Genomic DNA, 17,677 nt, shown 5'->3' on the forward strand with positions numbered 1-17,677 from the left:
GTACCAATAGACATTCATTAGGGGGTTACAGAGAGGTGCCGTACCAATAGACATTCATTAGGGTTACAGAGAGGTGCCGTACCAATAGACATTCATTAGGGTTACAGAGAGGTGCCGTACCAATAGACATTCATTAGGGGGTTACAGAGAGGTGCTGTACCAATAGACATTCATTAGGGTTTACAGAGAGGTGCCGTACCAATAGACATTCATTAGGGTTACAGAGAGGTGCCGTACCAATAGACATTCATTAGGGGTTACAGAGAGGTGCTGTACCAATAGACATTCATTAGGGGGTTACAGAGAGGTGCCGTACCAATAGACATTCATTAGGGTTACAGAGAGGTGCTGTACCAATAGACATTCATTAGGGGGTTACAGAGAGGTGCTGTACCAATAGACATTCATTAGGGGGTTACAGAGAGGTGCTGTACCAATAGACATTCATTAGGGTTACAGAGAGGTGCTGTACCAATAGACATTCATTAGGGTTACAGAGAGGTGCTGTACCAATAGACATTCATTAGGGGGTTACAGAGAGGTGCTGTACCAATAGACATTCATTAGGGTTACAGAGAGGTGCCGTACCAATAGACATTCATTAGGGGGTTACAGAGAGGTGCTGTACCAATAGACATTCATTAAGGGGTTACAGAGAGGTGCTGTACCAATAGACATTCATTAGGGTTACAGAGAGGTGCCGTACCAATAGACATTCATTAGGGGGTTACAGAGAGGTGCTGTACCAATAGACATTCATTAGGGGGTTACAGAGAGGTGCTGTACCAATAGACATTCATTAAGGGGTTACAGAGAGGTGCCGTACCAATAGACATTCATTAGGGGGTTACAGAGAGGCTTCTATACTACCTGCTTCACTAGGTGTTTCCTGTCTCTCCTTCCTCTGTATTACTGTCAGGCTATTTTCATGATCCCCACCAACCCACCACCGACGTTCAGGAAGCCTGAGTTATGGACAGACGACTTCACACACTTTGTAAAGAAATGTCTGGTGAAGAACCCAGAACAGAGAGCTACAGCCACGCAGCTACTACAGGTGAGATATACACTACTACTACTACTACAGGTGATATATACACTACTACAGGTGATATATATACACTACTACTACTACTACAGGTGAGATATACACTACTACTATTACTACTACTACTACTACTACTACTACTACTACTACTACTACAGGTGATATATACACTACTACAGGTGATATATACACTACTACTACTACTACAGGTGATATATATACACTACTACTACTACAGGTGAGATATACACTACTACAGGTGATATATATACACTACTACTACTACTACTACTACTACAGGTGAGATATACACTACTACAGGTGATATATATACACTACTACTACTACAGGTGAGATATACACTACTACTATTACTACTACTACTACTACTACTACTACTACTACAGGTGAGATATACACTACTACAGGTGAGATATACACTACTACAGGTGATATATATACACTACTACTACTACTACTACTACTACTACAGGTGATATATACTCTACTACAGGTGAGATACACTCTACTACAGGTGAGATACACTCTACTACAGGTGAGATATACACTACTACTACTACTACTACTACAGGTGAGATATACACTACTACTACTACTACAGGTGAGATATACACTACTACAGGTGATATATACACTACTACTACTACTACTACTACTACAGGTGAGATACACACACACTACTACAGGTGAGATATACACTACTACAGGTGATATATATACACTACTACTACTACTACAGGTGAGATACACGCTACTACTACTACTACTACAGGTGAGATATACACTACTACTACTACTACTACTACTACTACAGGTGAGATATACACTACTACTGGTGATATATACACTACTACTACTACTACTACTACTACTACAGGTGAGACACACACTACTACAGGTGATATACACTACTACAGGTGATATATACACTACTACTACTACTACTACTACTACTACTACTACTACAGGTGATATACACACTACTACAGGTGATATACACTCTACTACAGGTGATATACACACTACTACAGGTGAGATACACTCTACTACTACTACTACTACAGGTGAGATATACACTACTACTACTACTACAGGTGAGATATACACTACTACAGGTGATATATATACACTACTACTACTACTACTACAGGTGAGATATACACTACTACTACTACTACAGGTGAGATACACGCTACTACTACTACTACTACAGGTGAGATACACACACACTACTACAGGTGAGATATACACTACTACAGGTGATATATACACTACTACTACTACTACTACTACTACAGGTGAGATACACGCTACTACTACTACAGGTGAGATATACACTACTACTACTACTACTACTACTACAGGTGATATACACTCTACTACAGGTGAGATACACACTACTACAGGTGAGATACACACTACTACAGGTGATATACACACTACTACAGGTGATATACACACTACTACAGGTGATATACACTCTACTACAGGTGAGATACACTCTACTACAGGTGAGATACACTCTACTACTACTACTACTACAGGTGAGATATACACTACTACTACTACTACAGGTGAGATATACACTACTACAGGTGATATATATACACTACTACTACTACTACTACTACAGGTGAGATATACACTACTACTACTACTACAGGTGAGATATACACTACTACTACTACTACAGGTGAGATACACGCTACTACTACTACTACTACAGGTGAGATACACACACACTACTACAGGTGAGATATACACTACTACAGGTGATATATACACTACTACTACTACTACTACAGGTGAGATACACGCTACTACTACTACTACTACAGGTGAGATATACACTACTACTACTACTACAGGTGAGATATACACTACTACAGGTGATATATATACACTACTACTACTACTACTACAGGTGAGATATACACTACTACTACTACTACAGGTGAGATACACGCTACTACTACTACTACTACAGGTGAGATACACACACACTACTACAGGTGAGATATACACTACTACAGGTGATATATACACTACTACTACTACTACTACTACAGGTGAGATACACGCTACTACTACTACTACTACAGGTGAGATATACACTACTACTACTACTACTACTACTACAGGTGATATACACTCTACTACAGGTGAGATACACACTACTACAGGTGAGATACACACTACTACAGGTGATATACACACTACTACAGGTGATATACACTCTACTACAGGTGAGATACACTCTACTACAGGTGAGATATACACTACTACTACTACTACTACTACAGGTGAGATATACACTACTACTACTACTACTACTACAGGTGAGATATACACTACTACAGGTGATATATACACTACTACTACTACTACTACTACTACTACTACAGGTGAGATACACACACACTACTACAGGTGAGATATACACTACTACAGGTGATATATATACACTACTACTACTACTACAGGTGAGATACACGCTACTACTACTACTACTACAGGTGAGATATACACTACTACTACTACTACTACTACTACTACTACTACAGGTGAGATATACACTACTACTGGTGATATATACACTACTACTACTACTACTACTACTACTACAGGTGAGACACACACTACTACAGGTGATATACACTACTACAGGTGATATATACACTACTACTACTACTACTACTACTACTACTACAGGTGATATACACACTACTACAGGTGATATACACTCTACTACAGGTGATATACACACTACTACAGGTGAGATACACTCTACTACTACTACTACTACAGGTGAGATATACACTACTACTACTACTACAGGTGAGATATACACTACTACAGGTGATATATATACACTACTACTACTACTACTACAGGTAGATATACACTACTACTACTACTACAGGTGAGATACACGCTACTACTACTACTACTACAGGTGAGATACACACACACTACTACAGGTGAGATATACACTACTACAGGTGATATATACACTACTACTACTACTACTACTACAGGTGAGATACACGCTACTACTACTACAGGTGAGATATACACTACTACTACTACTACTACTACTACAGGTGATATACACTCTACTACAGGTGAGATACACACTACTACAGGTGAGATACACACTACTACAGGTGAGATACACACTACTACAGGTGAGATACACACTACTACAGGTGATATACACACTACTACAGGTGATATACACTCTACTACAGGTGAGATACACTCTACTACAGGTGAGATACACTCTACTACTACTACTACTACAGGTGAGATATACACTACTACTACTACTACAGGTGAGATATACACTACTACAGGTGATATATATACACTACTACTACTACTACTACTACAGGTGAGATACACGCTACTACTACTACTACTACAGGTGAGATATACACTACTACAGGTGAGATACACACTACTACAGGTGATATACACTACTACTACTACTACAGGTGATATACACTCTACTACAGGTGAGATACACACTACTACAGGTGAGATACACACTACTACAGGTGATATACACACTACTACAGGTGATATACACACTACTACAGGTGATATACACACTACTACAGGTGATATACACACTACTACAGGTGAGATACACTCTACTACAGGTGAGATACACACTCTACTACAGGTGAGATACACACACTACTACAGGTGAGATACACACACTACTACAGGTGAGATACACACACTACTACAGGTGAGATACACACACTACTACAGGTGAGATACACACACTACTACAGGTGAGATACACACACTACTACAGGTGAGATACCACACTACTACAGGTGAGATACACACACTACTACAGGTGAGATACACACACTACTACAGGTGAGATACACACACTACTACAGGTGAGATACACACGCACACTACTACAGGTGAGATACACACGCACACTACTACAGGTGAGATACACACACTACTACAGGTGAGATACACACGCACACTACTACAGGTGAGATACACACGCACACTACTACAGGTGAGATACACACGCACACTACTACAGGTGAGATACACACGCACACTACTACAGGTGAGATACACACGCACACTACTACAGGTGAGATACACACGCACACTACTACAGGTGAGATACACACGCACACTACTACAGGTGAGATACACACGCACACTACTACAGGTGAGATACACACGCACACTACTAGTACAGGTGAGATACACACGCACACTACTAGTACAGGTGAGATACACACGCACACTACTAGTACAGGTGAGATATACACACGCACACTACTAGTACAGGTGAGATATACACACGCACACCACTAGTACAGGTGAGATATACACACACACACCACTAGTACAGGTGAGATATACACACACACACACACACACACACCACTAGTACAGGTGAGATATACACACGCACACCACTAGTACAGGTGAGATATACACACGCACACCACTAGTACAGGTGAGATATACACACGCACACCACTAGTACAGGTGAGATATACACACGCACACCACTAGTACAGGTGAGATATACACACACACACACCACTAGTACAGGTGAGATATACACACACACACACCACTAGTACAGGTGAGATATATACACACACACACACACACACCACTAGTACAGGTGAGATATATATACACACACACCACTAGTACAGGTGAGATATACACACACACACACCACTAGTACAGGTGAGATATATACACACACACACACACCACTAGTACAGGTGAGATATATATACACACACACATCACTAGTACAGGTGAGATATATATATACACACACACACACACCACTAGTACAGGTGAGATATATATAACACACACACACACCACTAGTACAGGTGAGATATATATACACACACACACCACTAGTACAGGTGAGATATATATATACACACACACACACCACTAGTACAGGTGAGATATATACACACACACACACACACCACTAGTACAGGTGAGATATATATACACACACCACTAGTACAGGTGAGATATACACACACACACACCACTAGTACAGGTGAGATATATACACACACACACACACCACTAGTACAGGTGAGATATATATACACACACCACTAGTACAGGTGAGATATACACACACACACACCACTAGTACAGGTGAGATATATACACACACACACACACCCACTAGTACAGGTGAGATATATATACACACACCACTAGTACAGGTGAGATATACACACACACACACCACTAGTACAGGTGAGATATATACACACACACACACACCACTAGTACAGGTGAGATATATATACACACACCACTAGTACAGGTGAGATATACACACACACACACCACTAGTACAGGTGAGATATATACACACACACACACACCCACTAGTACAGGTGAGATATATATACACACACCACTAGTACAGGTGAGATATACACACACACACACACCACTAGTACAGGTGAGATATATACACACACACACACCACTAGTACAGGTGAGATATATACACACACACACCACTAGTACAGGTGAGATATACACACACACACCACTAGTACAGGTGAGATATATACACACACACCACTAGTACAGGTGAGATATATACACACACACACCACTAGTACAGGTGAGATATATATACACACACACACCACTAGTACAGGTGAGATATATATACACACACACACCACTAGTACAGGTGAGATATATACACACACACACACACCACTAGTACAGGTGAGATATATACACACACACACACCACTAGTACAGGTGAGATATATATATACACACACACACCACTAGTACAGGTGAGATATATACACACACACACACCACTAGTACAGGTGAGATATATACACACACACACACCACTAGTACAGGTGAGATATATACACACACACACACACCACTAGTACAGGTGAGATATATACACACACACACACACCACTAGTACAGGTGAGATATATATACACACACACACCACTAGTACAGGTGAGATATATATACACACACACATCACTAGTACAGGTGAGATATATATATACACACACACACCACTAGTACAGGTGAGATATATATATACACACACACACACCACTAGTACAGGTGAGATATACACACACACACCACTAGTACAGGTGAGATATATACACACACACACCACTAGTACAGGTGAGATATATACACACACACACCACTAGTACAGGTGAGATATATACACACACACACACCACTAGTACAGGTGAGATATATACACACACACACACCACTAGTACAGGTGAGATATATACACACACACACACCACTAGTACAGGTGAGATATACACACACACACACACCACTAGTACAGGTGAGATATATATATACACACACACACACCACTAGTACAGGTGAGATATATACACACACACACCACTAGTACAGGTGAGATATATACACACACACACACCACTAGTACAGGTGAGATATATACACACACACACACCACTAGTACAGGTGAGATATATACACACACACACACCACTAGTACAGGTGAGATATATATACACACACACACCACTAGTACAGGTGAGATATATATACACACACACATCACTAGTACAGGTGAGATATATATATACACACACACACACCACTAGTACAGGTGAGATATATATATACACACACACACACCACTAGTACAGGTGAGATATATATACACACACACACACACCACTAGTACAGGTGAGATATATATATACACACACACACACCACTAGTACAGGTGAGATATATATACACACACACACACACCACTAGTACAGGTGAGATATATACACACACACACCACTAGTACAGGTGAGATATATACACACACACACCACTAGTACAGGTGAGATATATATACACACACACACACCACTAGTACAGGTGAGATATATATACACACACACACACCACTAGTACAGGTGAGATATACACACACACACCACTAGTACAGGTGAGATATATATACACACACACACACCACTAGTACAGGTGAGATATATATACACACACACACACCACTAGTACAGGTGAGATATACACACACACACACCACTAGTACAGGTGAGATATACACACACACACCACTAGTACAGGTGAGATATATACACACACACACACACCACTAGTACAGGTGAGATATATACACACACACACACACCACTAGTACAGGTGAGATATATACACACACACACACACCACTAGTACAGGTGAGATATATACACACACACACACCACTAGTACAGGTGAGATATATACACACACACACACACCACTAGTACAGGTGAGATATACACACACACACACCACTAGTACAGGTGAGATATACACACACACACCACTAGTACAGGTGAGATATATACACACACACACACACCACTAGTACAGGTGAGATATATACACACACACACCACTAGTACAGGTGAGATATATACACACACACACACCACTAGTACAGGTGAGATATATACACACACACACACCACTAGTACAGGTGAGATATATACACACACACACACCACTAGTACAGGTGAGATATATACACACACACACACCACTAGTACAGGTGAGATATATACACACACACACACACCACTAGTACAGGTGAGATATATATACACACACACACCACTAGTACAGGTGAGATATATATACACACACACATCACTAGTACAGGTGAGATATATATATACACACACACACACCACTAGTACAGGTGAGATATATATATACACACACACACACCACTAGTACAGGTGAGATATATATATACACACACACACACCACTAGTACAGGTGAGATATATATACACACACACACACCACTAGTACAGGTGAGATATATATATACACACACACACACCACTAGTACAGGTGAGATATATATATACACACACACACACCACTAGTACAGGTGAGATATATATACACACACACACACACCACTAGTACAGGTGAGATATATACACACACACACCACTAGTACAGGTGAGATATATACACACACACACCACTAGTACAGGTGAGATATATACACACACACACACACCACTAGTACAGGTGAGATATATACACACACACACACCACTAGTACAGGTGAGATATTTATACACACACACACACCACTAGTACAGGTGAGATATATACACACACACACACCACTAGTACAGGTGAGATATATACACACACACACACACACCACTAGTACAGGTGAGATGTATACACACACACACACACACCACTAGTACAGGTGAGATATATATACACACACACACACCACTAGTACAGGTGAGATATATATACACACACACACACACCACTAGTACAGGTGAGATATATACACACACACACACACACACACACACACACACACACACCACTAGTACAGGTGAGATACACACACACACACACACACACCACTAGTACAGGTGAGATATACACACACACACACACACCACTAGTACAGGTGAGATATACACACACACACACACACACACCACTAGTACAGGTGAGATATACACACACACACACACACACACCACTAGTACAGGTGAGATATACACACACACACACACACACCACTAGTACAGGTGAGATATACACACACACACACCACTAGTACAGGTGAGATATACACACACACACACCACTAGTACAGGTGAGATATACCACACACACACACCACTAGTACAGGTGAGATATACACACACACACACCACTAGTACAGGTGAGATATTCACACACACACACACCACTAGTACAGAGATATACACACACACACCCACTAGTACAGGTGAGATATAACACACACACACCACTAGTACAGGTGAGATATAACACACACACACACCACTAGTACAGGTGAGATATACACACACACACACACACACCACTAGTACAGGTGAGATATACACACACACACACACACCCACTAGTACAGGTGAGATATACACACACACACACACACACACACCACTAGTACAGGTGAGATATACACACACACACACCACTAGTACAGGTGAGATATTCACACACACACACACACCACTAGTACAGGTGAGATATACACACACACACACACACCACTAGTACAGGTGAGATATTCACACACACACACACCACTAGTACAGGTGAGATATTCACACACACACACACCACTAGTACAGGTGAGATATACACACACACACCACTACACAGAGAGCAAACATTAATAATATGAATGTCAATCTCTCCTGGCTCAAAGTGGAAGAGAGATTGACTTCATCACTACTTGTATTTATGAGAGGTATTGACATGTTGAATGTACTGAGCTGTCTGTTTAAACTACTGGCACACAGCTCAGACACCCATCCATACCCCACAAGACATGCCACCAGAGGTCTGTTTAAACTACTGGCACACAGCTCAGACACCCATCCATACCCCACAAGACATGCCACCAGAGGTCTGTTTAAACTACTGGCACACAGCTCAGATACCCATCCATACCCCACAAGACATGCCACCAGAGGTCTGTTTAAACTACTGGCACACAGCTCTGACACCCATACATACCCCACAAGACATGCCACCAGAGGTCTGTTTAAACTACTGGCACACAGCTCAAACACCCATCCATACCCCACAAGACATGCCACCAGAGGTCTGTTTAAACTACTGGCACACAGCTCAGACACCCATACATACCCCACAAGACATGCCACCAGAGGTCTGTTTAAACTACTGGCACACAGCTCAGACACCCATCCATACCCCACAAGACATGCCACCAGAGGTCTGTTTAAACTACTGGCACACAGCTCAGACACCCATACATACCCCACAAGACATGCCACCAGAGGTCTGTTTAAACTACTGGCACACAGCTCAGACACCCATACATACCCCACAAGACATGCCACCAGAGGTCTGTTTAAACTACTGGGACACAGCTCAGACACCCATACATACCCCACAAGACATGCCACCAGAGGTCTGTTTAAACTACTGGCACACAGCTCATACACCCATCCATACCCCACAAGACATGCCACCAGAGGTCTGTTTAAACTACTGGCACACAGCTCAGACACCCATCCATACCCCACAAGACATGCCACCAGAGGTCTGTTTAAACTACTGGCACACAGCTCATACACCCATACATACCCTACAAGACATGCCACCAGAGGTCTGTTTAAACTACTGGCACACAGCTCAGACACCCATCCATACCCCACAAAGACATGCCACCAGAGGTCTGTTTAAACTACTGGCACACAGCTCATACACCCATACATACCCCACAAGACATGCCACCAGAGGTCTGTTTAAACTACTGGCACACAGCTCAGACACCCATACATACCCTACAAGACATGCCACAAGAGGTCTGTTTAAACTACTGGCACACAGCTCAGACACCCATACATACCCCACAAGACATACCACCAGAGGTCTGTTTAAACTACTGGCACACAGCTCATACACCCATCCATACCCCACAAGACATGCCACCAGAGGTCTGTTTAAACTACTGGCACACAGCTCAGACACCCATCCATACCCCACAAGACATGCCACCAGAGGTCTGTTTAAACTACTGGCACACAGCTCAGACACCCATACATACCCCACAAGACATGCCACCAGAGGTCTGTTTAAACTACTGGCACACAGCTCAGACACCCATCCATACCCCACAAGACATGCCACCAGAGGTCTGTTTAAACTACTGGCACACAGCTCAGACACCCATACATACCCCACAAGACATGCCACCAGAGGTCTGTTTAAACTACTGGCACACAGCTCAGACACCCATCCATACCCCACAAGACATACCACCAGAGGTCTGTTTAAACTACTGGCACACAGCTCAGACACCCATCCATACCCCACAAGACATGCCACCAGAGGTCTGTTTAAACTACTGGCACACAGCTCATACACCCATCCATACCCCACAAGACATGCCACCAGAGGTCTGTTTAAACTACTGGCACACAGCTCATACACCCATACATACCCCACAAGACATGCCACCAGAGGTCTGTTTAAACTACTGGCACACAGCTCATGACACCCATACATACCCCACAAGACATGCCACCAGAGGTCTGTTTAAACTACTGGCACACAGCTCATGACACCCATCCATACCCCACAAGACATGCCACCAGAGGTCTGTTTAAACTACTGGCACACAGCTCAGACACCCATCCATACCCCACAAGACATGCCACCAGAGGTCTGTTTAAACTACTGGCACACAGCTCAGACACCCATCCATACCCCACAAGACATGCCACCAGAGGTCTGTTTAAACTACTGGCACACAGCTCAGACACCCATACATACCCCACAAGACATGCCACCAGAGGTCTCTTCACAGTCCCCAAGTCCAGAACAGACTATGGGAGGAGCACAGTACTACATAGAGCCATGACTACATGGAACTCTATTCCACATCAAGTAACTGATGCAGCAGTAAAAATGGATTTAAAAAGCAGATAAAAAACACCTTATGGAACAACGGGGACTGATGCAACACAAACATAGGCACAGACACATGATAACATACGCACTATACACACACATGGATTTGGTACTGTGGTGGAGTAGGGGCTTGAGGTCACAGTGTGTTGTGAGATCTGTGAAGGTATTGTAATGTTTTTAACATTTTATAAACTGCCTTAATTCTGCTGGATCCCAGAAAGAGTAGCTGCTGCTTTGGCAGGAGAGACGCAGACAGACAAACGACTACCACAGGTCAGACAGACTCCTGTATACTAAGACAGACAGGCAGGCAGACTCCTGTATACTGGGTCAGACAGACACACTCCTCCTGTATACTAGGTCAGACAGACAGACAGACTCCTGTATACTGGTAGAGCATCATAGTGTGGTCTTCTGTAGCTCATCAGAGCGTAGCACCTTGACATGTATCTGTCTACGCTGTCCCTTCCTCTACCAACATATTAAACCACTGGCAGGCATGTGGAGCTTCACCAACTAACTGCCTTCCTCCTCTCGCTCTCTCTCTCTCTCTCCTGTAGCATCCCTTCATCACGGCAGCCAAGCCAGTCATCATCCTGAGAGACCTGATCACTGAGTCCATGGAGATGAAGGCTAAGAGACAACAGGAGCAGCAGAGAGAGCTGGAGGAAGAGGACGACTCTGTGCGTATAGTATAGTCAGGGATCTACGTACACAGCCATTAATGCAGCTGGGTTCAGACATGTTCACCAAGCTGTCTTAATGGCTGGGCTTCTAGGGCCGTTATAGTTCTGATGATAGTCAACTACAAGTAGAGATTGGTTGATGCTGAATGTTATATTCAAATATTCCTACCAGTCCATCTAAGCCAATGTGACACCACTAAAACGTATCGTAATAGTTAGCTAAAACCAGTCTGCTGAACAGGCACAGAAAAGGAAGCTTCATTGGGTCATGGAACGTTTACACACATTACTTTTACCGTTAGCTAGCTAGAGGTAGAGAACAGCTGACTTTAACACTTCACATACAAGCTACATGTAACTGTCAAAATAAAGGAAACACCAACAGTGTCTTAACAGGGCGTTGGTCCACCATGAGCCAGAACAGATTCAATGCGTCTTCGCATAGATTCTACAAGTATTTGCACGGCCGGATAAAAAAACGTACCCGATTTAAACTGGTTACTACTCTTGCCCAGAAACGAGAATATGCATATGAATAGAAAACACTCTAAAGTTTCTAAAACTGTTTGAATGGTGTCTGTGAGTATAACAGAACTCATATGGCAGGCCAAAACCTGAGAAGATTCCATACAGGAAGTGCCCTGTCTGACAATTTGTTCTCCTTCTGTGGCATCTTTATCAAAAATACAGCATCTGTGCTGTAACGTGACATTTTCTAAGGCTTCCATTGGCTCTCAGAAGGCGCCAGAAAGTGGAATGACGTCTCTGCAGTCTCTGGACGAAAAACAGCAGGAGTTTTTGTGAGTGGTCAGGCAGGGAACAATGACACTGGAGATGCGCGTCCACGAGACGACTCCATGTTTTTCTTTCAGTATTTGAATGAATACAACGTCCCCCGGTTGGATTATTATCGCTTTTTTACGAGAAAAATAGCATAAAAATTGATTTTAAACAGCGTTTGACATGCTTCGAAGTACGGTAATGGAATATTTTGAATTTTTTTGTCACGAAATGCGCTCGCGCGTCACCCTTCGGATACTGACCTGAACGCACAAACAAAACGGAGCTATTTGACTTTAACTATGGATTATTTGGAACCAAAACAACATTTGTTGTTGAAGTAGAAGTCCTGGGAGTGCATTCTGACGAAGAACAGCAAAGGTAATCCAATTTTTCTTATAGTAAATCTGAGTTTGGTGAGGGCCAAACTTGGTGGGTGTCAAATTAGCTAGCCGTGATGGCTGGGCTATCTACTAAGAATATTGCAAAATGTGCTTTCGCCGAAAAGCTATTTTTTTAATCTGACACCGCGATTGCATAAAGGAGTTCTGTATCTATAATTCTTTAAATAATTTATGTATTTTGTGAACGTTAATCGTGAGTAATTTAATAAATTCACCGGAAGTTTTCGGTGGGTATGCTAGTTCTGAACATCAAGTGCTAATGTAAAAAGCTGTTTTTTTTTTATATAAATATGAACTTGATTGAACAAAACATGCATGTATTGTATAACATAATGTCCTAGGGTTGTCATCTGATGAAGATCATCAAAGGTTAGTGCTGCATTTAGCTGTGGTTTTGGTTTTTGTGACATATATGCTTGTTTTGAAAATGGCTGTGTGATTATTTTTGGCAGGGTACTCTCCTGACATAATCTAATGTTTTGCTTTCGCTGTAAAGCCTTTTTGAAATCGGACAATGTGGTTAGATTAACGAGAGTCTTGTCTTTAAAATGGTGTAAAATAGTCATATGTTTGAGAAATTGAAGTTATAGCATTTATGAGGTATTTGTATTTCGCGCCACGCGATTCCACTGCCCAGGGAGCAAGCGTCCCACCTTGCCCAGGAAGGTTAAGACCAATGCTTATTTTTCACTTAAAAGGTTGTTTTTGTGTTAATAGATACCTCGTATGAAAGCAGTATAATGAGCCAGCACACACTTGATATATTTGCTGGGTAACATGTCCTTCTTCACAGCTCAGGTTTGGGCCCGCACTTTCCGCAGTTAGTGGGTATTTGTATGAATGAATCCCAGTACCTTACTGTCCACCTGCTGATGTAAAAAGGGCTTTACAAGTTAGTTTGATTCTCCTGACTGTCCTCTCTCTCTCTGCGACCAGGAAGAGGAGGTGGAAGTGGACTCCCACACCATGGTGAAGTCTGGACCAGAGGGAGCTGGGACCATGAGAGCTACCAGCACCATGAGTGACGGGGCTCAGACCATGATCAAACACGGCAGTACCATGTTAGAGGCAGACCTGGGAACCATGGTCATCAACAGTGATGAGGAGGAGGAGGAGCAACGACGAAGGCTCCATGAGGAGTGAGTAGAGCTTGTCAAGATAGTACCGTAGGCTGTAGCATAGTATACTTATTATATTTAATTATATTTAGTTATATTTATTATATTTAGTATATTTAGTTAGATTTATTATATTTATTATATTTAGTAATATTTATTATGTTATATTTAGTTATATTTGTTATATTTAATTATTTATTATATTTGTTATTTGTTATATTTAGTAATATTTATTATATTTAGTTATTATATTTAGTTATATTTAGTTATATTTACTACAGTGAGCTGTCAGCGTAGTGCTGTAGCTGACATTATCTAGATTTTGTGATACATTTTTATTTGATTTGAGACAAGATGCACATGGAGAAAGACTTAAACCCCCAAGCTCCAACCCCCATGCCCTGTCCTGTAGCTTTATCTGTCTTTAGTATAGCAATGTTGCTACTGTAAACAAATATATCAATGCAAAATACAACAATTCCTGAGTTACAGTTCATATAAGGAAGTCAGTCAATTGAAATAACTTCATTACACCCTAATCTATGGATTTCACAAGACTGGGCAGGGGCGCAGCCATAGGCCTACCCACTGGGGAGACAGGTCCTGCCAATCTGAATGAGTTTTTCCCCACAAAAGGGCTTTATTACAGACAGAACTATTCTATTTCATCAGCTGTCCGGGTGGCTGGTCTCAGAATATTCCGTAAGGTGAAGAAGCCGGATGTGGAGGTCCTGGGCTGGCGTGGTTACATGTGGTCTGCGGTTGGACGTACTGCCAAATTCTCTAAAACAATATGGGAGGCGGCTTGTGGTAGAGAAATTAACATTGAATTATCTGGCAACAGCTCTGGTGGACATTCCTGTAGGCAGCATGCCAATTGCACGCTCCCTCAAAAATATAGATATCTTTGGCATTGTGTTATGACAAAACTGCACATTTTAGTGGCCTTTTATTGTCCCCAGCGCAAGGTGCACCTGTGTAATGATCATGCTGTTTAATCAGCTTCTTGATATGCCACACCTGTCAGGTGGATTGTCTTGGGGGGGGGAAGGCTCACTAACAGGGATATAAACAAATTTGAACACATTTGTGAGAAATTAGCTTTTTGTGCATATGGAACATGCTAGCAGATACCCATAGGCTTCCAGTTTCGTGCGGCTCACGAAACTAGCTCCAACTTCCTTCATACTGGACACAGAAACTAGCTCCACCTTCCTTCATACTGGACACAGAAACTAGCTCCACCTTCCTTCATACTGGACACAGAAACTAGCTCCAACTTCCTTCATACTGGACACAGAAACTAGCTCCAACTTCCTTCATACTGGACACAGAAACTAGCTCCAACTTCCTTCATACTGGACACAGAAACTAGCTCCAACTTCCTTCATACTGGACACAGAAACTACCTCCACCTTCCTTCATACTGGACACAGAAACTAAAAGAGTAAAGTAAATGTTTCCTTCTTTCTATTAGGATACCCCACCCCCCAGCAGGCCCTGAGACCCTCCTTCATGGACTACTTTGACAAGCAGGACTCTAATAAGGTCCAACAGGAGAGCTATAACCATAACCAGCAGCAGGAACCAGCCTATCACATCAGCCAGGCTAAGAACGTCTTCCCTGACAACTGGAAGGTTCCTCAGGACGGAGACTTTGACTTTGTGAGTTACACCTAATCACCCTTCCATGGAACTACATATAGAACCATCTATACACCTAATCACCCTTCCATAGATCTACATATAGAACCATCTATACACCTAATCACCCTTCCATGGAACTACATATAGAACCATCTATACACCTAATCACCCTTCCATGGAACTACATATAGAACCATCTATACACCTAATCACCCTTCCATGGAACTACATATAGAACCATCTATACACCTAATCACCCTTCCATGGAACTACATATAGAACCATCCATAGAGTTACATATAGAACTACATATAGAACTACATATAGAACCATCCATAGAACTACATATAGAACCATCCATAGAGTTACATATAGAACTACATATAGAACTACATATAGAACCATCCATAGAACTACATATAG

At 42.0% G+C, this 17,677-nt stretch overlaps 1 protein-coding gene across 1 annotated transcript in view; it reads left to right on the forward strand.

The window, feature by feature from the left end:
• Positions 1–17,677, forward strand: part of LOC106590679 (serine/threonine-protein kinase 3-like) — a 45,659-nt gene that overhangs the window by 17,756 nt on the left and 10,226 nt on the right. Inside the window, 5 exon segments of the mRNA XM_045709807.1 lie at positions 920–1,057; positions 13,180–13,302; positions 15,426–15,605; positions 15,607–15,628; positions 17,085–17,272. Coding sequence (XP_045565763.1) covers positions 920–1,057; positions 13,180–13,302; positions 15,426–15,605; positions 15,607–15,628; positions 17,085–17,272 — 651 coding nt within the window.

This window comes from Salmo salar, chromosome ssa27, assembly GCF_905237065.1.
Source record: "Salmo salar chromosome ssa27, Ssal_v3.1, whole genome shotgun sequence".
NCBI classification, from domain to species: Eukaryota; Metazoa; Chordata; class Actinopteri; order Salmoniformes; family Salmonidae; genus Salmo; species Salmo salar.